The following is a 26,162-nucleotide window of genomic DNA, read 5'->3' as shown; positions in this document are numbered from 1 at the left end:
CGTGAATCTGGCAGCCACGGCCGCGACACCGCGTTCAGCGAGAGGGTGCAGCAGCAGCAGCAAGCGGGGAAGGAAAGAAAGAATCGAGGAGCTGTCACTGGACCAGACACACGTAAAGCTGCACAAAGGGCTACTTCCTTTAAAGGCCGTCGACTCGGATCGAAAAGCAAGGTAAGCGGGGTCTCGTGAGGCCCTTTTCGCTCTCCGGACACTTTTTGGACTAATTTTTGGACGATTTCGGCGAAGGTCTCGAGCGAACTCGATGTTTAACGAGCCTCAATTTCAAGGGCTAACTAGGCCCGCGGGTGTTTTTGGGCTTCCGGGAGGCCGAGTCAGGTGCCCCAGAGGTCGGGAGCCCCGCCCCTGGGGGCCCTCGCCGGTGTCGGGAAGGGCGCCGGTCGAGGCACGAAGTGGGAAAGCCGCCGCTGGCCGGGGTGAGGAGGGTCTTGGATTATTGATCCACCCTCAACAGCGCCTCCGCACCTCCGTGGGGTGGCTCTGCAAAACAAGGGGTGGGCTCGCAGCTTGTGCGAGTGAGTGTGGGAGACGGCGGATTTTCCTCCGGCTGCTCACTGAGTGTAAGTGTATTTTTACGTTTTCAAGGGCGGCCCATGAAATATTTAATACAGACTCGCAACTTCTTTTTTTCCACTCGCTAAACTCCTCTGGGAACACGATATAATAACACACACCGCCGCCTTTTACTTGAACATCCACAAACACAAAGGACCGCACAATCGATAAAAAAATCCAACTTTTTGTGTGTTTATTCTTCCGACGAAATACATAATAATGCCTCTTTTTATCGCTGGCGCGGATCTTGCAAGTCGCTGTTTTGTTGACTTCTTTGCATGCACCACGTATTACATTATTAAAGACACAGTCAAGAGCTAGCTAGTTAGCTCATTTCCAGCCGGAGTGTGAGCGAGCCGGAAAATAAATATTTGCCGAGACAAGAGAGAAATTTCCTTTCTGCAGCTTTGATTTTTAGCTGCTTTTTTCTAGAACTACTTTGTGGCGAAGAAAGGGCCCGAGGAGCTAAGCCCGCACTAATTTATTCATCCGCGGCAAAAAACGGCGAAAAATCATAATTGGTTCTGCCTCGAAATGATAGTCGATACCAGTGGAACGCTAATTCGCTCTCTGTGCGCCAATTTGCGGTCGTCTGCTCGTACGTATTTTGGTTTCCTCTGCTACTCTCGCTATAGCGTGATTGCCAGATGTACAAATTCAAACGCAGCCCAGATTTGCTGTTTAAAACGTTAGCTCATTAAAATGCAATGAAATTTTTTAATTTAAATCTCACTTGAAGTGAACTCAAAAGCTCAGGGTTGCAGTCGTTTTAGTTGCAATGATTTTTTAGAACTTTTAGAACCGTTGAATTCCGAGAATTATTAATGAGCTATAAGACATTATCTTAATGAAAAGTGCCCTGAAGTGAATTCCATCTTTAAAATACGCAACTTTTACGAACTTTATTTCACATTCATGCTATTCTGTGTTTAACTTTCTTCATTAATCAACAGTATGAATTTAAACTTTGAAAACTCAGGGAAACTAACAGTGCAGAATAAATCACGAAACCACGGCAGATAGAGGCTGATTATTTGAATAGATGGGACAGATGTTGAAAATTCTGGAAGACAAGGCTATGCCAGACAGCTCCTGTATCTTAATTGGGATGTAAAATTCTGTGAGTAAATCACGAAAAATCCTATGAGTTTGAGGAGCCAAGTAACGAAGATCGGTAGTAATCGCGCAGTTTTTCTAATACAAGCATTACATACCCCAGCTTAGCTTTTGAGCTGAATGCTCAGCAATTAAAAAACCCTAAAAAAACTTATTTGACCTGCGTCCAAATTCCGACTTGCCATTCTACGATTTAAAATTAACTTTGAATTGTTTGATAAAATATTTATTTTAATTCAATAACTATATTTCAATTTTATAATTCTATATAATGAAGATAGTTGAGTGCTATTCTTGACTTTTTATCCCTTCAAAATTTATACTTCGTTTGGACATGAAGAATTTAATGGCGCTCCCTGCTTGGACAGTGCCTGATTGATTTTCTGTGTTTGAATTGATGAGAATATTGTTATGAGACTCCTCTTGGCCTCTTGCCGGCAGTATCAATTTTCCACTTCCAAAACAACCAGTTAGTAGTAAGAAACGCGAACAATTTATTTCTTTGTCCTATCAAATTTTTTGTTGTACAAGTAAACATTGAATTTTGTTGACCAATAATGAAGTAATGAACTAATTTACGTAGCCACCTTGTTTTTGCCATAGTTAATATTTATTACAATTTTAAATTTTCTTTTCATTTGTGCGTATACGTGTTTTAAAACTTCCCTCCCCGCGTTTATCAACGAACTGCTCCCTTTTATTTTATATCTAGAGTCAATATTACTCATCCAGGAGAACTTGTCATCTGGCAGTCCCATCTGATTCCGGGCGTTGGCAGTTGGCATAAGCTTTCGCATTGCAACCGTCCAAAAGGCCTGATTTGCGTTGTTGACACATATTCAGCTGAGATCTGTGCGCTTTACAGATTGAGCCGAAAGTAAATCTCGCTTATCGATCTGGACGAAAATGGTATATTAGCGAATTCGGCAAAATCGCGTTGACGTCACACGCAGCATTTCGGACTGTGCCCGGCGGCCCAACGTCGCCTTGCGAAAATGTGTTCGCGCCCACAATTGCGGCCTGGACGTGGTGCGTATCGACCGGAAAGAAAAATGATGATGGGAAACTGAATGTGTGTGCAGGTGGACACCACTGTGTAATCCGCACTCGGTATCGGAAAAGAGAGATTTTCCCGATTTTCCACTCCGCAGACGAGCTGAATATTGGTAATTCACATCCCGCACAATTCCTTGCAAAAGCAGCAAAGCCCCGTTTTATTAATGATTCGACTCCGCGTGATTCGTTTCCAAGTCCATTCCGAGAAAATGGAATAATGCGTACTATTAATTTTGTTCTTTGCCGTCGTAAAATTATTTTGGATATCTGCATATCTATTGAAACCTACTCTCTTTTAAAACGGCCTAACACGGATAAACTGGTGTTTCGATAGTAGGGAGTCATAATAATTCATGTTAAGATTGCAAACATTTATTTAAGTTGTACTGTACTTGAAACAAGAGAAACCCAGTCGGTATATAAATTCTTGCATTTGAGGTCTCAAATTGAATATTCCAACAATCTTTTATAAACGCTGTTCGGATTCTCCATCACAAGTTATAGAGAATTTTCCCTTGACACGCACTTAATCGCACAAAATTCAGGTTTAAGTGGAATCTTTAGCCAAGGAAAACTTTTTGTTTTTTGCGCAAAGTTAGCAAAATGCGAAGTACATTTTCCACCCTTGAAAATCTTGGTTGTTGCTGAGCACTCCGTTCTGCCAGCAGATCTTTGCAAGCTTACCCCGAGGCACGCGACGCTACAAAGTATTCAATGAGTTGAAATGCGATACGTTGTGTAGTGCGCACGCGAATTACAAAAAGTGCTGAAATCGCGAGAAGTGCGTCAGCAGCACTTGTAGAGTCGTTTGCCAAATGAGCGCTACTCTGTTTTTTCGCTTCAATTCATAATACGCGTCAAAACGAATAAAATTCCGGACGAAAGTGGGCTGAAAAGCCAATTACAACAGAGAGGAAAAATTTGGCCAAAAACTAGTCTTTCATCTGTGCCGGCGTAATTGTTCAATGGAGCGCGCGAGAAATGGATGGCGGCCTGCCTGCTTCCTAACGCAACGCACGCAAAAACAATCATCGTCGCAGCCGACATGATTTACAAACAGCCTGCTTTATTAGCCGTAATTTGGGGCCTCGTGTGTTTATGCGACTGCTCGCCCGCTTGTTGGCTCATTCGACGGACCCTCGCTTTAAATTTGACGCTCGCAGCCTGTGTAATAATTCCATTTAAGCTGATATGACTCCCTCAGCGCAGCACGCACCCCTCGGTCACTGTTCGCAAGCGAACACCTGGGCCTTTACGATCTTTCTGCTACGAAATTTAGCATCACTCTTGCACTCTCCTAAAAGAAACATGTGGGATTTGCAGCAACTGATAACAGAAATACGACGCAAAAGTGACGTGATTCATTGCTTGATATAATACAGATTTTTCTCTAAAGTTTAATATTAAACCGTTTTTTAAAGGAACTTATTGTTTTTACATGCGCATGTAACCAATGCTTGTGTTTCACAAATTCTCAATGCATATGGGTATGGTGTTGAGCGCGACTGAAGTTTTTCGTGTCCTCTTTGGTCGAAGCAATCGATTTGCCCGATATAGCACCGGTTGGCCGCGCCAGATACGAGTTATTACTTTGAACTTTCATATATTCCAGCATCGGGTCAGCGAGCCGCCGACCGGCGGCGAGCAAGAATTTTATTATTGAGAGATGCTCGTCGCGGATAGGGTTCGCAGACGCGGAAAATGATCTGAGCTTTATGTGATACTTAGGCTGTATCCAAACGACGCTTTGCTCTTTTATATACCCGATATGCGTGATTCGCGATTGCTCTCTTTGTAATTTGGCTGCATGCAGCACCGTCGAAGGCTGCAAGCCCGTCGTAAGTGTCAATTGGGTCACGGAATCGCTGAAATCTGCGTCGCTCCTTGTACGTCTCGTGACGCTAATCACGCCGTACGATCTCTATCTGAATGCCATGCTAATGAAACAGACTACTGCTGATTGATGCATTCAATTAACCAACTAATCGCGGATGTCGTTAAACCGATTTCATTCGACTAAACCTGCTGAATTGCTGACTCGAGCGGCTAATGAATTATAATGTTATTTTCCATCTTATAGTTAGGATGTAATTTGTAAATAAAATGTTAAACACTTTTGCTTCAAGTGATTACGATCAATGGTACCATTGAAGCTAGCTCTCAATGAACGAAATTGGACCAGTTCCAATTTTACGCGAGTGGTATGCGTGAAGAAGTGTTTCGATGAAGTTGTTGGGCGCTACGTGTGCGTTTCGCGACCCAGCCATAATCACGTTGCTGTTGTTGTTCATTTCCAACTCAAATAGTCGAGCGAGCTGGCGAAGTAATCACTTGGGCAAACAAACTAACAAGAAGCAGCAGGCCCGCCTAATTCGCGCGCGGACCCCAGAAAGCTGCGCTTTGAAGCTGCAGATGCGGGCGTCGAGAGTTCGCCCAGCCTAGGTGGTTGCCGCCACGCCAATAATGAATGTATAAACAAGTGCGCAAAAAGCTGAACAGGGAAACCTTATCGTCGCCGTTCGAGTGCTAAGTGCCGCTAAAAGTCGCATCAAGCGGTGGGCGGGCGGCAGCGGCAGGGCGCCGACGGTGCCATCTGCTCTATTATTCATATGGATGGGCCGGTGCGGTGCACGCGGCTGTTGTTTCGTGTTCATCACTCTCTGCTGATACAGCACAGCAGCCAATTAATGCGCCGAGTTGGATGAAAAACGCTGCTTTCAGCGCGGCACGTTTTTGTCCTCGCGCCGGCAGGTGAACGTTTAAGGGTGGTTTTTCCCACTGCCGTCGGGGGTGGATTGCTGCGGTGACTACTGGCCTCGTGTTTCGCTTGTGCTGGTGATCTATGGCTGCAAAGTTCGCGCTTCATTAGAATCGGTTATTAATTTGCAACTTCAAAGAAAGTTTGCCTTGCAGTGCAAGAACGACGCGGCTCTTGCGGTTGATTGGCGCAGTAGAGTATATATATTATGTTGTTTGATGAATGAAAGGCCCAGATGGGAGGGTCTCTTCATCTGAATTGATGTTAGTTGGAAAAGTGGTTCAGCGCACTCATGCAACCCGTCCGAAGGCCGTTCTAGAAGTGTGCATATTTAATTTCGTACAACTCCTGCCCCACCAGAGAGCTATTTATTTTCAACATCCACTTTTTATGCCTGGATCCAGATTGTAGGCTATAAAAACTCGGATGATAAAACAAGCTAGGTCAGTGCCAGTGGTTCATAGCAGTCAAATATTGATCCTACCTGTAAAATTTTATGTTGCAATGTTTGACCATTTTTATCGAACCAGTCGGAAACTATATATTTTAGGTGGATTAGTCGAAATATGATGTAGAATTAAGTCGCACTTACTTGTTAGGAAAGATACTCCTTGCGTAAGCTTTGTTAGTTTTCAATTTTGCTTCAAATTACTCTGCTGGTGACGAAAGTGATTTTTCTTCTGACTAAACCTGTCTCAAAGTGAACTACTGGAGTAAGAAACAGCGGAGATTAGCTTTGCAACAACCCAGTCTACTGTCCATCAGCAGTATATTCAGCGAAAAGCAGACAGAATACTAGAAAACACGGAGCTTTTATAGTTTTTTACGAGAGTGATGCCCCATCTACTGCAGAGGGCAAGCAGCCAGCTTTACTGCTCTTTTATCTGCCTCTCTCGTAAGATATTAAACGGAAGACTCGCCTTCGCATCGCCCCTTATTCGGATCAAACCGACCGAATTTCTTTCTGCACCGGGGCAACCCATCTCTCTCTGCTCCGCGATCGACGAGTCTTCCGGCCTCGCTTGTGCCATTACCGTGCGCAAAGAAAACTCAGCACGGATCGCATCAGCAGCGAGCAAATCCTTTGAGTCACTATTTTTTATCCTCCCGCATATCCGACGGATATTGAAAATATCGGCGTTTGCAGATAGCACGCTGGCACTCGGTAATTACGCCCTATGTATTAATTCCGTTGGTGGATCAAACGCTGTTGAATGCCCGGAATTGATGAAAGCAGCTCGTCCTGATTGAATCTGTGCGGGCTGGCGGCCGAATATCTCGAGCTGACACCCACACACCGCATTCCCAGTGAAAGGGCGAAATAAGTCGCACCAGTTTGAATGCTCTCTCGGCAGCAGGCCCGGTGTTTTAGCTCCGTCTTTAGCTCCGTCAGCTTTTGTTGACACTCGAATGAAATTCCGTCTGGCTACTGAGCGACCGATCGATCGCACCTCCATTTTTATATCGCTGACGTTTCTGGCTGTCGAGTTTTACCCAAAGAGACAGACATTATTATGGGAGTGAGTTAAATCGCAAAACGCAACTGTGCAACTCTCTTGCGTCAATTTGATTCCATTTTTTTCATTTCTAATTCCTCTAAATCTTTATCTTGTTCGCTCACTGGGCAACGGGTTGTTACATAGTATTATTTACTGCCACCATCCTACCCGGTGGATAATGCACGGACACTTCTTGCTCCACTCGGTCTGCTGCCATATTGAACAACTCCAAACAACAAGCAGGGGTCGTAATCGAATGAGTTCATCGTATAAATAAAAGGCCTGGGTATTGAGCGCAGTGCACGTATAGTTAGTGCTTTTTGGCTCGACGTGGATTGTGCCCGCCATTTGAAACCGAAGCAGATGCCTCTCGATGCATATTACGAATCAGACTCGGCATTGTTGCTACTGCACACTTGTGCTGATGACGTGATCTCGCGTTTGTTTTCCTTCAAACAAAGTGGTTTCTTTTGTGAATCATCGCGCTTTTGCAGAATCTGAAAGCCTGCTCAAAATAGCACTGGCGAAAGGGACGGTGAATTTGAACTTATTTAATCGAATTCCTGGGCCTGTCAGCAGCTATCCCCATTTTATTTTAGAACGCTCGGAAGCGAAAAAGAAACTAGAGTTTGCAAAAATACCGCCTTGCTTAGCAAAAAAATCCAAAAGATGAAGACCGGTTTTGTTCCGTATTTATGCGCTTGGAGACGTTGTCAGTTGATGTCGAAGCTTCTGCGTATTTAGTTTTGAAAAGTTTTCTTTTAACATTTTAGACTGACTTTGACAGCTCTTTATTAGTCATTAAAATTCTTTGGGTAAAATATATCTATTCAAATAGATTTTTCACTTGCAATCTTTTCTAATTTACCTCAGCTCCGACGTTTTCAAAGAATGTCGCCATAGAAACTGCCTTCGAAAATTCCGCAATCTCATTATTCGGCAACAACTATTTTATTGGCTTAGCATTCAAAGCGTTAAAATTTTCCAGCTGGGCTCAACATTTTAGCTCGATGATTGCCACCCGCAATGCATTTTTTTACTCGTTTGCCGCCAGCTGTCAGTTTCACGCGACGTCATCCACACAATGATTTCAATTCCGATGGGTGACAGCGTGCAGACGGGGCGTTTGAAATAAATTTTCCGCCACGAACCCTTTTAAGTTCACAATAACGTCTTTGTAGTGCACGGTGCACGTCGTCTTTACAACGTGCTCAAGTCACTTTTACCTTAACTGCGGCACGTTCATTGTACTTGTAAGCTAACCACGGCCGGGCAGCAAACTTTTCGATTTTCATAAACTCGCTGTTAATGCTCGAACTTTGAAGCAGATTTATATTGAAATTCATGAGCACGAATTTGCCAAACTCTTGAGCTAACAGCCAAAGTTGCAATACAAAGTTAGAAGCCCATTATCGTGCGCGTATGAGTAATTGACCAATTGCTACGATTGAAAGTTATAAAATTCTCTACGAGCTACGAAAATTCAAGTTTACGTTGAATTAAAATCGAGCACAACACAAACTGAAAATTACTGTTTTAATCAATAAAATAATTTTAATCTGATAAATCCTTAAAAATTGATAAAAAAAATTGTTTTTGCTCTCCCCAGAATCGGAATTAGTTTTGTTGCGAAATGCGATAACAGTTGCTGTATAATAGAGAAGCGATTAATGGAAATTCACTGCGATCCTGCGACCCTTCATTAATAAAGCAAACTGAAAAACCGCCTACAGTTTACGACCGTAAACAAGCTAATTGCACAAAAAAGTCAACAAATTTTATGTGTTCGTGTTCTGGTGCCTTACATTAACACCAGCTCCCCACTTTAACCTTGTTCGCCGTTTTAAAAGCAGCTTAAGATCAATAACAAAAACAAGGCAAGGGGAGCTGCTGGGAACTAATCAAATTTTTTATTCGCCCTGCAGTCGGCTTGCTGCCAGTTAAAAACTTCTCGGCTCAGCCGTTCGGCATTAGTTTAATGAAATTCCGCCACCGCCCGTGCATATAGTGCACAAAAGCCAATCTGGCGAGCGACTCCTTTTCTTTCCATTCATTATTCCGTCGGCACAGGGCGATTATACGATTTGGAGCGCGAGTGGTGTGCATGTGTGCTGATTGATGCTTCCTCCGTGGGTCTCCCGGCCGGCAATTTCTCCGCCGCGTACCGCGCGCGCGGCGAGTCCCCACAGATTCACCGCCATGTGCTCGAGCCCCGGCGGATGGATCGATAGAGTGAGCAGCCAGTGCCGCAGCCACGCCTTGCATTCGACTAAACCGAGCCGCCGGTTGGGTGCAAGCTAGAGACCCTAACAACATCTCTTGTCATGACACTGGCTGCTCGTAATGGAATAATTATTGCCCTGCCTGCGTGGGCAGACTGCGTGTGTACGCATCTGCTGCTCCACTTTTTGTCTTTGAGCATTTCTTGAGCCCCTTTTTTGCTTTTTGCCCCTCGTTTGCCTCGAGTGCCACTTTTTTACTGATGCCTACGGATTTACGAGTACTGCTGGGATTCTAGGATCAACTTGCCATTCTAGTCCAGCGGAATAATACATTCTATGATTTGCATGTTAACTGACTAGTTGAAGTTTTTAAGTTTGCTGAATTCCAGTTTTGTCTCGAATGCCATCAAAGATGAGAGAATATATAAAACACAGGAGACTAAATAGTTAGTCATCGTCTCAAAATTTATCTTTAAATTAAATTTTTGCTCCTTCACCCTCAGTCTCAATGGAAAATTTAATCTTTGTTATTTTATGTCTCTGTTAGTTATCATAGCAAATTTTGCATATCTTCATTTTTAAATGAAACAATCTCAGTTCACATTTTATTTTCTGTTCATGTCTAGAACCAAAATAAAAAATTTAATGTGAATTTCGGAAACGTACAAAAATACAGGTTGGTTGATGGCACACATATTTTTTAATCTGCGATCTTCATTGTGCACCAAATCATTCCTATGAAATCTTCATTTCCCGTTTTCATTTAATGAGACTTCCCAATTTTCTCATGACCAATTTTCACCTTGAAAGCCACTGGCAAGATCTGAACACAGAATAGAAGAATAGAAAGCGAAGTTACATTCAGAGCCGATTTCCAATCAGCCGAGCTTGCCACCCTCACGCCATTTTCTCGAGTGGGTGTTCATTTTCACCACTCATTTCTATTTCCAAAGAGAGTGAGAGAAAAAAACAAAACCCTGTGTGGAGGCTGGTGCTTCTGCGTGCGCCCCTTTGCTCTGCTTTCCCTGGCAGAGAAGCTGCGGAACCAAAACTGAAGAGCAGAAAGCGAGCCAGTTAGCCCCAGCTCTCTAGAAAGAAACGTCCATCATTCTCTTTTCTTTTTCTCTTCCTCTGACATGATAATAGTAAGCTTTTGTGTTTGTAGACCGAGTTTGCCATAGTAGCGTAGCAAATCGGTCCTCTTTGCTTTTTACACGGAGAACGCTCACTGCTGTACTTCTCTGCCAAACGGAAATATTTTATACAGTTCACTTTGGTGCCGCACTCGCTCTGTAGCGCAAAAACATACGAGCACATGCACGTACTAAGTTCAATGTATTTGCAGGGCAGAGGAGTCGTCTTACTGGATGAAAAAATCGTTCTCATACATTGCGATATGATTTGCAAACAAACTACAAGTATTTACCACGTCAGCGCGTCATATTACTTTGCCACGTGAAAAATCCACACGCTTCGTCGGCTTTCCTTCAACTCTCAGTTGAATGAATGTTTCTGCACAGTGACAGTGAGAGGAACCCTGTAGCTCTTAAGCGTCAATTTCGTGAGAGAGGTGTACGATTAATATCAAATTAATATTTAATGATATGTGAATACAGTTCTTATTAGATATTTATAATATTGACTTGAAATCTTTGCTTTTAATTCAAGTCCTTTGACCGAACACTGCTAATTAATAGTTGGGTCCAAGTATTTCAAGAATAAATTAAAACATTAAATTACTAAATTTGTGCTTCATGCTAAACATTCTCTCCAGTTAAAATAATTATAAATATACGCTGCAAACCCCCTTTTCGCGACATTAATTTTATTATAAAATTCAAAACAGCTCTTGAGCTTTTCATCATCATTTGGCAAAGAAGCAGCTAAATTAAAACGATTTGCATGCGGAAAAGGGCATGTTTGCTCTCGAAATAAGTCGTCGTATTCGCCATCAGACCTGCGGGCTTTTACCTGTTCCTGCGAAATGCAGCAGTAGCAATAACACGCGACCCTCAGGCTGCTCTGAATGAGTGGAGCATAAAAAGGCCCACAGCTTTTTGATATGCTAAATCCGGGCCATATACTAAAATCTCCTTCGCTGGCGTTTATTTTAACTCCTCGCCACTTTTCCTGGCCGGCTTACGGACCCTTTGCAGCGAGGTCGCGCTTTTCTCGTCGAGTGCAAAAGAGAGACACACACTTGGCCGCAAACTGCCGACTGACCAGCTTTTCCGTGTGCTGCAAAAACATACAAACGGTGCCGTTAATGGTCCTGCTTTTTCGGGACGAACAGCTGTGGAAATGAATACATTGTCTCCAAAAGCAGTGAGCGACATGCTCGAATAAACTTTTCCAGTGGCACAGTGAATTACTTTTTAATGAGGCGGGCCTTTGTCTCAGGCGGGTGTGACTGCTGCAGACGTGCACTTGCCCTCCAACAAAGCCAAACACGTTTATTTATATATATACCTACAGTTGAAAAATACATAGAACAGAAAGCCTCCCCGTGCTGCACTGTATATATTTATTCCCACCCATTGTTTCGCCCACCCCATACAATTTGCGACAACATCGCGCGCCAGTCGAAACTGTGTATATACATGCTCACACACACACTCACAGACGTGGAATTTAAATATATATGTATTCTTGCATAGGGATTCATTTTTTATGCACCCTTTGTGTTTCAGCAGAGTCATTTATGACGGGGCGCTGATTAATACAGCATGGAGGAGCCTCCGGCCCGCTACAGCCCCACCCCCGTGGCCGAGTTCCTGCACCGACTGCCGCACATCAACATCCTCCTGCGCAAGGTCAATTCCACCTTCAACCCTTACAACGAGGCGTACCTCGAGGTGAGTGTGACGTTTTCTAATTTCTTTCTTCCTCTTTTTCTGAGGCTGTCACAACAAGTGCGCCATGTCGCGAGAGGGCACGTTCTTTCCTAATAAGGACAGCGCGCAATTAGACGCCATAGCTCGTTGTCGACGCGCTTCGTTTCGTCCTCTTGATTGCTAGGGGTAGAAAATTGGCTCCGAGGGGAATGAAATGAGTACTGGCTGTGATTTCTGTTGAAAATGATGATTGGACTCGGGCGGATATATTCGGTTTTAATAAATTTTCCATTCTTTTCTTGTGCAGTGATTTTTGAACATTTTTGAAATGCCACTAGAACATCATTTTGATTTTTGTTTTTAACGAGATGATAAAAAAAGAAAAACATACGAAGCGCTGATTCTAGTATTGAGTGAGTGATAGGAGTGCCAAGGCCCAGGACATCTTTTCTATAGCTTTCGGAAAATATAATTGTTTTTTATTTATATATACTTGTAGGTTTAAAAGCAGGTTTGTCTATTCTAAATCAGAGAGACTGTAAAATGATTTAATAATTGTCAATTCTCGGGTTTTGCACAAGCAATTCACGTGCAGACTTAAATTAAAATTAATGTAGTCATTCAATATTTCTCTAGTCAAATTAATGAGAGAGATAGGTTGAAAAGTTATATTTAAACATGAAATATAGACCTCTAAATCTGCACCTCGTTTTGTGAGCTGTTTGAATTAGCATTACAAAGTGACAATAAGCCATTATTGTCCACGTGCTAGCTTCTTTCACACTTCCGAGGTAAGAAGGTCACGTAATGCAACTAGCTTTTATAACTGACCCTATAGACTGGCAGATAAGCCTTTTTATCGTTTTTTATCCTGCAAAACAGATTAGAAATGAAACATGATGAAAAAAATGGGCTGCTCCATATCATCGATGAAATAAAAAATGAACTTTTCCGTGATACAAACGACCGTATTTTTATTCCTTGACTATATAATTTTTAGTTTCGACCAAATGCTGCAGCTGTATATTACGTGATGAGCGAATAATATTTAGATTTTTTTCCAAAAAACTTAATATATTGAAATATAGCGGCTAGTTATAAAGTTAACGAACTTAAATTACATTTTAATCTCAGTAGCATTTAAAAAAATTAATGAGACTTTATGTACATAATTTATTATTATCATACTCTTGTCATTAAATATGAGGCTGCAGCATTATCTGCACTACTGTCAAGTACCGAGGACTAGTCAGGGTTTTTTATGTTTCATCTATGAAATCTTCCTCGAAAGTCTTATTGCAGATTAACTGATTCTAAGTAAAAAAATTCCCCACAACTTTGTCGTTGACGACGAGGATTTTCAGAAAGAAATGCCGCAGAAGTGCCTCGTGCTACCCCACGTGGCTGTCAGATGCTAATACCACTACTCGTGTTTTTCTCAGTGCTAGAGTTCTCAGCTCCGCGGATCTGTTTACACTCCACTACTGCTTGTGCCGTTCGCGTGTTTTTTTTTTTTGCACAAAGCGAATCACAGTGGCTCTAACACGTGTTTCATGCTGCCGGGGGACCTGCTGCGGCTGCGAAGCTACGCAAATCGAGGCACCGATTTATTTTGACAGCTGCTTTACGAGCCAGTTAGCACTTAGGGTTATTTGCATTTTAAATCTTGCAATCTCTACGTGATCTTGCCAAAGTTTTTAAGCGCTCTTCAGTTCCCGTATCAGCTTGATTCTATTCGTTTTAGGGTTTTTAGCTATTTAATTCAAAAGCGTTACAACTGTCCTCATCTTCCGAAAATTTTGGTATGCTGAGGAAGTTCTTGAACTATGATTATGTGTGTGATAATATTTAATCATAAATATAATATTTTATCAATTTCTGTTCTGACATATCAACTGCTTTTTCTTTAAAGATAGATAACAAGTAATTTTGAACGTCTTAAACGCTGATTGCGAGCAACATGAGTTGCGATATGCATTAGGCCATTCATAGCTTTAGCTCATTGCATTGGAGCCTATAGCCTTGACAATTTAAACTAAAATTGACTTCTGTGAACGTTACTTGTTTTTATTGTAGCACACTCTTTAATACCAGTGAATTTTGGCTATTTGCTACTAGTTTTTTAATTCCTTTTTTTTAAATTTCATTTTGCTTCGCATTTGATAATAATCACGGTTACATATTCTTGTCAATTATCACCAAGAAAAATTAAATCGGATATCCTGGAACACTGTTAATTTTACAAAGCGGTTAATTCTGCATAGCCTAAACCTTCAACCTTACCACCCTTATAATAACTTACACGTCAAGCTTATCATTTAAAAGATTTTGCGACCAAAATCTCCCTGGAGTCACATTCGCTACATTCACAAAGTTTGACCCGTATTGGAAAAATGACCATATTCAAGACCAATCTGAAATGTTTACCCCAGCGCTGTCAAGCTGAGCTGCATCCTGCTCATTCTGTTTATTGCCACACCAGAGCTATTTTTACCCCACTGATCAATTTACCTGCGGCCTGCATACACTTATTTACGATCACATGCAGCTTTTGGGAAGTGTGTATAGCTCCCCCGCCGATCGGCACCGCAAGCATGCGGTAATCGTCATTCGACCCCTGCATCGGTCCGGCTTCAAGCGGCCGCGCCTCGTTGTCCTCCGCTTTGCAAAGGTTGTACAGCGAAATCGTTCGTAATCCGGCTCTCACCCCCTGGAGATAACGTGCGTTTCAGGGCGGTGCTGCCATTAAATTTCGAGATTTGGCATGCTTTTCGCAGCGGTGTGCACTGTGAAGTAGGGCCGGAAAACATCGTCCATCGCTCGCCTGCTCCCATAAATTGAGTCAGCCAAGGGTTGGCCGGAGCAGGGGTGGCTGCTGAAGCTACAGGCAGCTTGGGGAAGCTGCATGCACACCAGATTTAAAAATAGAAAGTAGTGCAGCGCCCGAATATGATATTTGTTTCTCGCCGACAGCATCCTGTCCTCGCTTTTCCCTCTTCTCGGCTGCCTGCGAGGCTTCAAAAGAGATTATATCAGCAAATCAAATAAAAAATATTGGAGCTTTTAACGCCTTTTTAGAAGACGCCGGTTTTCTCCTTCGTTGAAATGTTCATAACTCATCTGCAGTCCTTTTTCTTTCGTTTCGCACCCTCTCGCATGTCAGCTCACAGGAAAGTTGCAGTAATTAGCTTAGCACTCCTTTCCGGAGTCACGTTTAAAAGTAATTTAGACTGAGTGGCTTTTTGGCGTGCAGTGCCAGGGTGCCAAAAACTTTTTTCTCCAACTTCGTTTGCGTAAAAGCAAAAAGAAAGAAAGATTTTTCGATCCCACTAGCCCGAAAAACGTAAATTACCTCAAAAGCCACAGAAATAAGTCGATGCCTGTCTAGCGCGCGTTTTTAGGGAAAACTTATTGGCAATTTCAAGGGAGTCACGCAATGGCTGCGAGTGTTGAGAGTTCTGATGGTAATGCGATATTTTCAATGCTCGTGTATTGGAATGCAGGAACTGGAGGGAAGCATCATTACTTATAATTGCACCGGGGGAATCTTAAATCCTTGCTGACACACGAGAACTGTAAAAGGAAAGGTGGCACCACGAGAACAAGGTAGCATGTGTGCGTGCTCTTTTGATTGGAATGCCAACGAGCATTCTCTTGTGCAGATATAAATTTCGCTAAATTTACGATGGCATACAGCTGGAGATATTTCATATGTTGAACTCGGCGAGCGCAATCTAAAGAAATTTACTGCCGCAATCTAATCATTTTCAAAGATATTGGGTTGTTGATATTGGATTCTAAAAATAAATTTTTAAACGGTAAGAGAGAACGGTAAGAGAATGAACCAGCCCGTTGGCTCGCATTGTTAAGGCACTCTCAGGAGTGTCAGAGCAATGAGAGGTATTTGAGCAGTTCGGAGATCTAATACTGGCTACCCAATGTCGGAAATGGCAAAAAGTGGTTAGTTTAGTGACTCGAAATGCTCAAAAATTGCTCAACGGGCTGGGAGGCACACCGGCGCCGACTCGCTACTTGCTGGTTTGCACCTTTCCAGCATGCGTGATTTGGCTTCACGGGACAAATGTCTAGCGTTTCAATGCAGTCCTCGGTGCGGAGGCAAGTGGCCCTTGAGTGGGCTGGGTCCCTATGTGGCCTGGTGCGCCCATGTTATCCGTTCGCGGTGTTATTGGGACCCGGGTTTCAGCATTCGTGCTAGTGCAGTGCGCGCCCTTCCCGGTCCTCCGGTCCTCGGACAGGGATAAAAAGAGCAAAAAAAAGTTACAATGTTTTTTTTGGTACTGATTTGCTTCAGATTTTGAACACTCGCACTTGAATTTGAACACGTATTGATATTTTTACCATGATTTCTATTGAATTCTTTGAATTTTAATTTATTTTACTAGCTAACTCGAGTAAAATTGAACAATCGAACAAGATCACACACGTTAGAAAATCAATTGAGTGCGTCAGGAATTGCCGCAGACTGGATATAATCTCCATAGTGGCTGTCCAACCAATCTCCATGGTGATCTCCAAACAAGCCGTAAATCATGCGTCCCAACCCTCTAAACAGCAGGGACAAAGATTGGTTGGGTATATCATGTCTTCATTATTTGTCTGTTAGGTACAGGTCCTCCTCAAAGTCAACCATGCGTCATTTTCCGCTGAGTTGGACACGGGAGAGAGGGTATACCGAGCTAGTTTAATTAATCCTCGGCGCGTACACAACAAGCCATCTTCGCACGATCACGAGGCGGTGGCACTCTGACGACAATATCAAATACTCCTTATTTGCCCTGTTGTGAGGCGGCCCAGCGTTTCCGATTCTTCCGGCCCATTTGCTGATCCTATTAAGTAACTGTGCACTTATAGCGTTGCATGCTGGCTGTAATGATTCTCAAATCAGTTTTGCTTACTTTAAGCTGAGATATCTTTGGATTAGTTAGGTTCCTATAAAGCATATTCACCACTCATGATCGAAAAATGAATCTCATTAAAATAGGATTATTGAAGCTGTCTGGAAATACTTGACTTTAAAAGACTTAAATAATCTTGAATGTGCTAAGTCTAGATTTTTTAAGAAAGCCTTATGTGTCGATAAGAGAATGAAATCAAGATTTGTATATGATCTAGTTGAGACTGATTATTTTGTAAATGACTTAAAGACAAAATTCTCCCTGCCGGACACACCTGTTTATATTAAATTCTTGGATAATATGATGCATAAAAAACAAAATATTCACCCTAATTTTTACAGTACCCCAGCTATGACAAACAAGAACTGGTGGCTACCCTATTGTAAAGATCGAAGTGTTTTTACGAGATACTCTTTCCATGGTTATCATTTTCTGTTATGTAAAGACAAACGTTTCCATCTAGATGTTTCTGCTAATTGTGTTTGCCAATTCTGCGATGAAAGCGGTATAGACATGTATCATTTCCTCAATTGTAAAAATAATACAACTACCTTATTTCAAGCTGCTAAATATAAGAAATTGCAGTTAAATAATATCGTTATATAATGTACTCTGTGTTGTACACCGTTGGTGTCTAATATAATAAATAATAATAAAATAGGATTATATGTAGCTTCAATTTCCTACTTCTGCCTGATTTACAAATGACACTGCTCAACTTTCCAACGTGCTAGAATCTAGAAACCATGCCGCGGGAATTTAATAAAATCCGTCCTGGCAACGCCGCCTGCACATTCACATTTTTAATGTTCTTCACCCCTCGTGTGTGCGAGAGAGTGTGTGTGTCGTGTTTCGTAGCTATTATCAGAAAGAGAAGCGGGCAGAAGCCACATGCTCTTGCTCCTCTCGCCCCTGACGAGTTGTAAAAGCTAAAGAACACACCCACCCACGCCCGATCCGCTGCTCTGCTTTACGACCGGCGGGTGGCGCACTGTCCGCGGCCGGCTAGCAAGAAGGACCAACTCGTTGACATCGGCGGTACTCGTCCTGCACCCGCATAATTAGCGCCGGCAGAGATGAAGGAGCTGCTATGCCACTGCGGACCAAAATTACTTAGCAGTCCAGCAGTCGTGCCCCTTGATTGCTGTTTCATTGCTAATTTCCTCTGCAAAGTCAAATTGAGTTTCGCACCCTTCGCGACGGCGACGTCGTCGTCGACGAAAACGCGCGGCAAGGACGCCGATGCGCTCGGCTTGGCACCCTCTTGGTGACCGTCTCGACGCAGTCACGAGCAGGGACTCGTGACGAGTCAAGAGTCAATTTGCCTGAAGCTGGGGTGCGATATATTTGCCAGTGCGGTCTACTAAAGCAGCTAGAGTGAAATAAATCTTTCTCTAGAGACTCAGCAGGACACTGACCCGCTAAAAGCTAAACCCGGAAATCTAGCCAAGGGTATCACAGCTTTCAATTCCTTTTTAGATAAAAATATGGTATGTGGTGAACATTTCATGTCTAGATAAACTTCATTTTTTCATGTTAAAATAACCCCAATAAGTGCCGTACCGTCAGGAAAATTAAATATTTTAACAGGAAGATTTTTAAAATTGTAGCCATATGTTTAATCTCTCTAAAAAGTTTAAAAAATGGGCTAGAGTCTTAAATTGACACTACTGTGTAAATTGGAAAATTTTAGAACGATCTCTAATATTTCTAAACGCACAGCACCTCTAACTCCACATTTCATTTTGTCAAATTTGTTTTTTACCCTACCCTAACGTATTTCTTGTGGCACATCTCCTTCTTCCCCTTTTCCATCTTTCCTCTCCTTCCCTAATATCCTTTATATATTTTTTTACAGAAATTAGATAGAACATCTGGAAAAATTTCTTTGGAAATAACTTAACACGATGGTAGCTGTATTTTTAGAAGTTTCACTCTATATTGATTTATTCTTGGTGTTCATTTCGGAACAGCCTAAACCAAGTCAGATTTCAACTGCCCGTAAATCAAGAGCACAACGTGAAAACTGAGAGCAAATTAATATCAATTTAGCCGCGTCGTTTGCACGAGAGAGAGAACGCCCATTAAAAGCAGCATGAAACCAGACAACCAGACCAAAATGAACCGTAGAAATAACACACAGCAGTTGCCCACGTCGTCGTCGAATTATAATAAAAATTAGACCGGGCCATTCAGCCGGGAACGTACAACTCATCGTGGTGGTGGCATGGAATGGAGCATAATGCCCTTTTTCGACCGGCTCGCCGCAGTTTCTGTGTCCCGCCCATTAACACTCGCACAGCGGGCTAATTCACTATAGTAAATAAAACGAGCGCGTGTGCGTTATTTGCTTGTTGCAGGCGTTGGGGCTGTACGCTGCCGTGCCCGCGCTATGGCTCATCCTGACACTGTTCATCCTGCTGGTCTACTTGCTCACTAGATGCTGCGATCGCAACCCTCGTCGGAAGCGCAGCATCACCCCCTGGAAATGGATATTGGGCCTGATCGCGGTCATCTGCTGGTGAGTGGCTACCGAGACGAACGCGCAATTCGCCACGGCTACGAAAGGGTTGCCTTGTCCCTGATGAATATTTTACCGGCACACGGTGAACACTTTGAAGTAATTGAAATTCGAGCGACCGCCCGCTCTTGGTCCACCGGCGACATGATTCATTCGAGAGTTATAATTTCAAGTGGGGCAGCCCTTTCATATGTACCGTCGAAATTAGATTTGCAAGCAGAATTCGCCATGTGAAAGATAAAGCATACTGAGGGTCGTTCGAGGGCTGCTTTTGCTTCCCCTCGCTTTTCTGATGAATTTTGTATTGTCTGCACGCCACGGTTTAAAAAATTTAGAGGGTCGTTTTGGCCACCATCTTCTACTCATTAGTCCCCTTGTTTTAACGTGCCGTTACAACGTGAGATTGTAGCTGGTGGAATTTTAAGCGCGTGTTGCATGAAACAAAAAAGATATTCAGCTGAGCTTTGGTTGGTACTCTCAGCTAATTAAGAATTTGGTGGCTTTTTATATTAAACGTTGATTACTATCACTTAACGCGGTGTAAGTTTCACTAATTGTTGTAATTTATAACAGTGGTGCAGTGGCCGTGGGCCTCTACGGAAACGACGACGTCCACAATGGACTAGTGCAAGTGATGGCCTCCGTGGCCAGCATCAATGAAGTTTTCCTGTCATCTCGAAACGAGGTAAAAAAAAAAATAAAAATTCATATTTTTCAAAGAACTTCTTCAAAAGATTCTATTATAATTTTCTTGGCTTATAGTTGATGAAAAATAGCGCGTTGGTTTAAGATCCTCCTTTTCGTTTCAGACGGTTTTGGCTGAACAAACCTTGAATAGACAGGTACAGTCGATTTTGAAAAACCTGCAGAGCAAAATCGAAAGCGGTGATGGCAATCCTCAACTCAAGAACCAGCTTGGGATTGTGATCAGCAATATGTTGGGCAACTGCTCGTTGGCCGTTCGCAGCACAAAGAACTTGATCGGTCCTCTGAAGGGTGCCAGCCTCACCTCTTTTATTGACGTGCTTCACCTGGGCGAAATCATCAGGTAGGCTATCCAATCAATCACACACACTTGTGTTGGTCGTCCGGTCAGCCAGAAGCAAACTTCCTTTTCCTCCTCCCTCCCATGTGTGCTTTCACACGCTGCCAGCAAATGAAATCGGCTTGCTAGTCACGTAACCAAGCACTTAACCGCCTAATTGAATTTGCCCTTTGACTCGCCCGAAGACGCAATTTTCTGTCAAAACACTCACACAAGTTTTCTTTGCGCACTGGCATAACAGTCATTCACTTTTTGCAGTATTAAAACACGAGCATAATTGCTTCGCGAATTTTATTTGTCTCATTCGTAGATAACATGATTTTCAATAGCGAATATTAATTGTCTTTTTATCTCATGATTACAACTGTCTATCAAGTGATCTGTATTTTAATCTCCTAAATAATTGAAAAATGCTATTCTCAAACTTGAAAGTATTGTTTTACCAAAACACCCCATTCCTTGTCCTGAAGAGTTTATTTTGTCGTAGTAATCAAGGTTGGTTTTTGTAGGTGGCCAGTGACCATGGCAGTTCTAAGCCTGCTGCTTGTTTTCTGCTTCATTCTGCTGTTCGGAGTCGTCCGCCATGCCAGAGGAGCTCTCATTGCGTGAGTAATTTCGTCATCATTTGTTATTAATAAATCGGACGTGTCTCGCGTGACTGAAAAAATAAGCGTCTGTGCAATGGCACCGGGTGCTTGGGATGCCGGACCAACCGGCTAAATGCCCATTTTGCCAAATGGAGCTAAACGCGAGCGAGCCTGCGAGAATTGAGAGTTATTGGCCGGTCTGGGGCGAAGCGCAGCGGTGGCCGTCTCCACAGTCAGTGTGACTCATGGGACCGAGGCTGCTGCTTTTTATGTGTTTGCAAATTCAAGCGTCTTATCGCACACCCACGGCTCTTCCTCTCTTTCACTCTGTAGCTCACGCACACAAACACTCGCGTAGAGTGGCGAACGTGATGCAATCGTTCTTGAGTTGCAAAAAACGACTCCTCTCCACTCCTATTGTGTTGATCTCTGATGGATGCGACCATAGTCGTTTTCCAATTACTCTTCAACATCATCAGTTAGACCGTGTATGACTCGAAGACGCGGTTAATGGAAAGATGAAACTTGAGTTCCTTGTTGGAAAAAATAAATTATTTGCTTAATTAGTTTTATGCTCACAATCTCTAAACACTGCAGAGGAGATTGCCGTGGTACGACCCAGATTCGACACTAATAAATCAATGCAACCGTAGCTGTAAAATCACCTTTTAACTAATTGAAAAATATTGTTTCAGTTCTAAGAACTCCTTCAAATTAAATATCATGGAGACTATTGGAAAACTTCAGTGACTCATCAATTTCGCGAATGCTTTGCTAAACTAATTAACATCCATCTTAATTACACTGTTGGTCCGATCGAATTTCATTTCGATTAGTTTAACGGCCAACAAGTTTCGAATACCATTGGAACCGACACATATCCTGAGCCCCGGTTCTCGTTCAGTTACCACTATGAAATGCAGTGTGCCAGATTAGATATTACTGTCTTGCTCGCATTTCCTGCAATTCACTGCGACACGAGGAGATAAGCCGAAAAGACTAAATGAATGGTGTGTGCTACTCCCTGGTCTCGATACCCTGCCCTCGTTGACAATAAAATCGCGAATTTACGTGGGTCAGCTTTTGTGAATGGAGCTTGAGTGTGCAACGCCGACCACCGTCGCCAGGAGTTCGTGCTCTTAACAGATAGGCGTGCATTAGCTGGCCAGATTGTACACACAATTCACTTTAATCCTCCTACTCCCCGCATTACGTCATCTCGCGACTCTATTTGGTAAAGATTCGTGTCTCTTTTGTGCGTTTCAAGCCGTTGTCGGCTGATTGTTATTCACTGCCGAAACTTCCTCGCTGCTTCCGGTCCTCTTTAATTGAATCCTCGCCCAGTGCCAATAATAGTCTCCAGACTAGCGCCGTTCGCTCATCTAGGATCGCTTCGCATTATTTGTTTACAATCTGTCAGCGCCCGGCGGCACTTGGCTGGAGTGGAGCACACATATTAAATAGCGCCGTCTCGTTGTCACCACGACCGCTGATAACTAACAGCGACGTATAATAAAGCCAAGTGTGGTTTTTCACTCTGCACCGCACGACAATTATTATTATTATTATCAGCTTGTGCTCAACTGTAGCGCAAACCATTTTTGCCATTTTGGTGGTTTTGTCTTTGTCCCAATCACATGCAAGCAAAACCTCATTTACTTATTGTTAGCAAAAATAGGAAGTTGATAAATGTTTTTTTACTGGTCTTATGGTTGCCAGAGAAACCAAACTGTAAAACAATAATCTTAAATGCATTTCCTAGAAAAGTTACTTCGTCACAATGGATGAAGTTTATTTCTAAAAAAAAATTCTGTGACAGTTGAAAAGGAAAGTTAGACGCGTGAAATGATCTGGGAATCCCAACCGCTATGATCGATTGAGATAAGTTTCATTGATAAAAAATAAGCTTGGTGTTGCAAATTAATTGGCAATATAGCTGTTTTTATTGATGCCTGGTTTCATGATCACACACATTTTTTTATTGATGAAACGATCGTTGGTTCGGGCTAAGAAATAACAAGACAGTCTATTTCCATATTAGCCACACCTTGAAGGCTGCCTCGCTAGAAATTACAACCCGCCAGAGGCACTAGGTAACCAAACTTCTTTGTTTTCACAGGTTTTCTGTGTTTGGTCTCTTCGCAGTCATCACCACATACGCCCTGTCTGCTGTATACTTGGCTGGATCAATTGTAAGCCACTGAAAACTCGGCTATGGGTTGTTTTTGCATTTGTGATGTACACAGGCTCTCGGTGACTTTTGCGTGGCCCCGGACCCATTCGTCGAAAAGGTGCTCTCAGGCCAAGGACCGTCGATTCACCGCGAAATGGCTCACTACTACATTCAGTGCGACCGGACGGCCACCAACCCCCTGTATCCTCGACTTCAGACTGGCATCCGCGCATCTGACGACCTGGTTTCTGGAATGAGCCAGTTGAACAATCTGATTTACAATCTGCCGTACGTTGTGCGACCTGATGAGCTTGTCGCCAGCGTCAATTTGACCAAGAAAATCTTCAACCAATTGGAGCAAAAGCTGTCCTGCCAGAGCATCAATAGGAACTACCAAGGAGCAATTCACGGAATCTGCGATTTAGGCTTGTAAGTTAAACTTTCAATGCGTGAGTTTGTTTACATTTTGCAATAGTTTGCCTCAATTGGGAGCATTTCATAATTTAATTTTACTATCAATGATCATGATCAATTAAAGCATTTCATAATTTAATTTATTTATCTTGCCGCTACCAAATAAATTGTGACAGATGGAAAAACTAGTCTGTTTCTATTTGATGAAGTCTAAATCGTTAATACTATATTCCGACAGTTTTGTTAAAATAATGCACTTCAAAAAAATACTAACCCATAAATTATTGTTGCTTTCAGAATGGGCTTGCTGTTTATGCTGGCCTCAGCGGCTGGCGCTGGGATCTTGTTCACCCTTCTCGTCTGGATCGACTCTCACACCTGGATATACATCCGCAAGAGGTTTGATTCCCCTGCAATTACCCCTCCATCAGGTTGGTATTTACCCGGCCGGGTTTTGTTGCAGGCCCGACTACCTGCAAGTGGACGAGCAAGACCCGTTCTTGGCTGGTGGCCCGATCCACCAGCCACACCACCCGGCCGCTATGTCTTCGCTTGGGCGCCGCAGTCAAGGGTCGTATAGCAGCACTGGCTACTTCAGACCTCGCCACTCCCGCACGCACACTCCCCCACCCACGCCGCCTTACCCTGGAACGCTGTACGTTGTAATGCATGAGTACAAAAAACCCTAGGCTGCCTGCTTCAGCTCTGGCGCCGAGGGTCTTTAGCCTTAATTTTCTTTTATTCAGCGAACTCGGCTGGACCTTTCTGGAGCACTGCTTTCGTTCGCTCTTTTTTTTAATTTAATTTTGGTCCTGCTGGTTCGCAACTTGAGCCTGCCTAAATAGTGAAATAGATGAAGCCTGAATATCTATTTTTTATAATGCCTGGTACTTTTGAGAAACTTTCTTACCTTTCAAAAACAAGATTTTAATTATTTATCCTAAAATCACTACAACTTAATTTTGTTTTCTTTACAACTATCTATTCTCAATGTGAACTTCGCCAGAGGAATTAATTGTGCTGTTTAACAATCGATAAACTGCATCCGCGGAAAGAAAAAGATTTGGCTCGCCTGTTTGACTAAATTTAGAATGGCTGACATTGATTTATGTTAAGTTCTATTGAAATTTTATTTAACTTATGGGGCAGCTGTGCCTCATTAATTTTTCAGCATGGTGAGCATGACGTTATGCCGCTTGGTAAGTGCAGAAAAAGAACAAGTGTGTCTTGTGCAGTTGATGGACATTTTCAGTCAGTGTCGCATGCCTGAGCATAGGTTTAGTGACATCGGCATGACCCTTTCCCATGGCGAGGCCCTGTCCCGAAACGTCCCTTGTTGTGCCATAAGTGGATCAGTGGCATCAAAATTGTCCATAGTCCTATAATAAATTCATTACGCAAACTGCAATTAATATTAAAATACGTTGACCCGATTATAATTGACTAATTGTGTTGGCCGGTTGTCCTTCTGTTGGTAATGTTCTATTTTTCTCAACAGAAATGGGCGGCACGCACGCGAGGAAAAGTCCGGTGACTCCTCTCACCACTCTGACAGATTTACCACAATGCTTGGACCCAACAATGGGCAGTACGCGACTCTGAGCAAGCAGTGCAAGACGTTGGAGTCGGCAGACTTCTACTGAGAGCCTGAACGGCCTCAGTATATGATCAGTGAGCTGTAAAAACGGAAGAACCAATTTCACTACACTCTCAGAAGAGGAAGACAACACACACGACATGAATGCGGCGCTGCTCACAGTTTTCATTTGTATAATGTCTTCATTATATATATAATTATATATTCTGAGGCCGTGTTTTTTTACATATAAATTATGAAAAGAAAACGAACTTGTTAGTGTGGTGTACAGACAGACTGAATCCTAATATTATGAATGAGAGATGAAACAATGTAGGTGTAAGTATGTAGATACACTGCCGCTCTTTTCTAACGTCTTGGTGTTTATATTTAGGGTTCTGGAGCAGAACCACATAGGTTTAGGATAGCATTCCACGCTTGTATTTACCAATCATAATAAACAAACACGTTTGTTCTCTTAACCCTATCCGCACTTTTATTCTGCTCCTTCTCTCCAAACCCCAGCTCGCTTGCTGGTTTACACCCCGTGTCTTGTTTTGTGTTTACCCCTTTCCACCATGTAAGGCTTCCTTCCTGCTCTTCAACCCGCCACTGTGTTGCACAAGTATCGAGCATTTAGTTGTGCCGTGCCAGAGACCTCGTCGTATTGCATTTCCATTTGTTACAAATTATGTTGTGTCTGTTGCTGGTTTATTTTTATAAAATACAAATGTGTCCTGGTGTCATATATAATATTATTCATCCGATGATTTTCCCCCCAAGTTTATTTTTTGATGTTTTGACGTGATGTTGTTAGACTTTATCGAATATATATCACAGATTTTAGCCACTTTCAAATAAGTTCACTGTTA

The 26,162-nt window shown here is 42.7% G+C and overlaps 1 protein-coding gene across 4 annotated transcripts; it reads left to right on the top strand.

Annotated features, from left to right (window-relative positions):
- The first annotated feature begins 14 nt into the window (after nucleotides 1-14).
- tty (tweety) lies at nucleotides 15-25,772 on the top strand. 4 transcript variants are annotated; one of them, XM_065484760.1, is made up of 11 exons: nucleotides 15-171; nucleotides 11,915-12,079; nucleotides 19,335-19,495; nucleotides 20,069-20,180; nucleotides 20,305-20,543; nucleotides 21,050-21,145; nucleotides 23,247-23,319; nucleotides 23,374-23,729; nucleotides 24,012-24,113; nucleotides 24,178-24,285; nucleotides 25,213-25,772. In XM_065484760.1, exons 2-11 carry the CDS (start codon nucleotides 11,951-11,953, stop codon nucleotides 25,355-25,357), a joined length of 1,521 nt encoding a protein of 506 aa, XP_065340832.1. In that variant the 5' UTR covers nucleotides 15-171; nucleotides 11,915-11,950; the 3' UTR covers nucleotides 25,358-25,772. The 4 variants fall into 4 exon arrangements, with proteins under 4 accessions (XP_065340832.1, XP_065340830.1, XP_065340833.1 ...); XM_065484758.1 differs by having other exon boundaries at nucleotides 24,178-24,369; XM_065484759.1 differs by having other exon boundaries at nucleotides 20-171; nucleotides 11,918-12,079; nucleotides 24,178-24,369.
- Nucleotides 25,773-26,162: the final 390 nt, after the last annotated feature.

This window comes from Cloeon dipterum, chromosome 3 (genome assembly GCF_949628265.1).
Source record: "Cloeon dipterum chromosome 3, ieCloDipt1.1, whole genome shotgun sequence".
Taxonomy (NCBI): Eukaryota; Metazoa; Arthropoda; class Insecta; order Ephemeroptera; family Baetidae; genus Cloeon; species Cloeon dipterum.
This window is presented reverse-complemented; position numbering and strand designations above follow the sequence as displayed.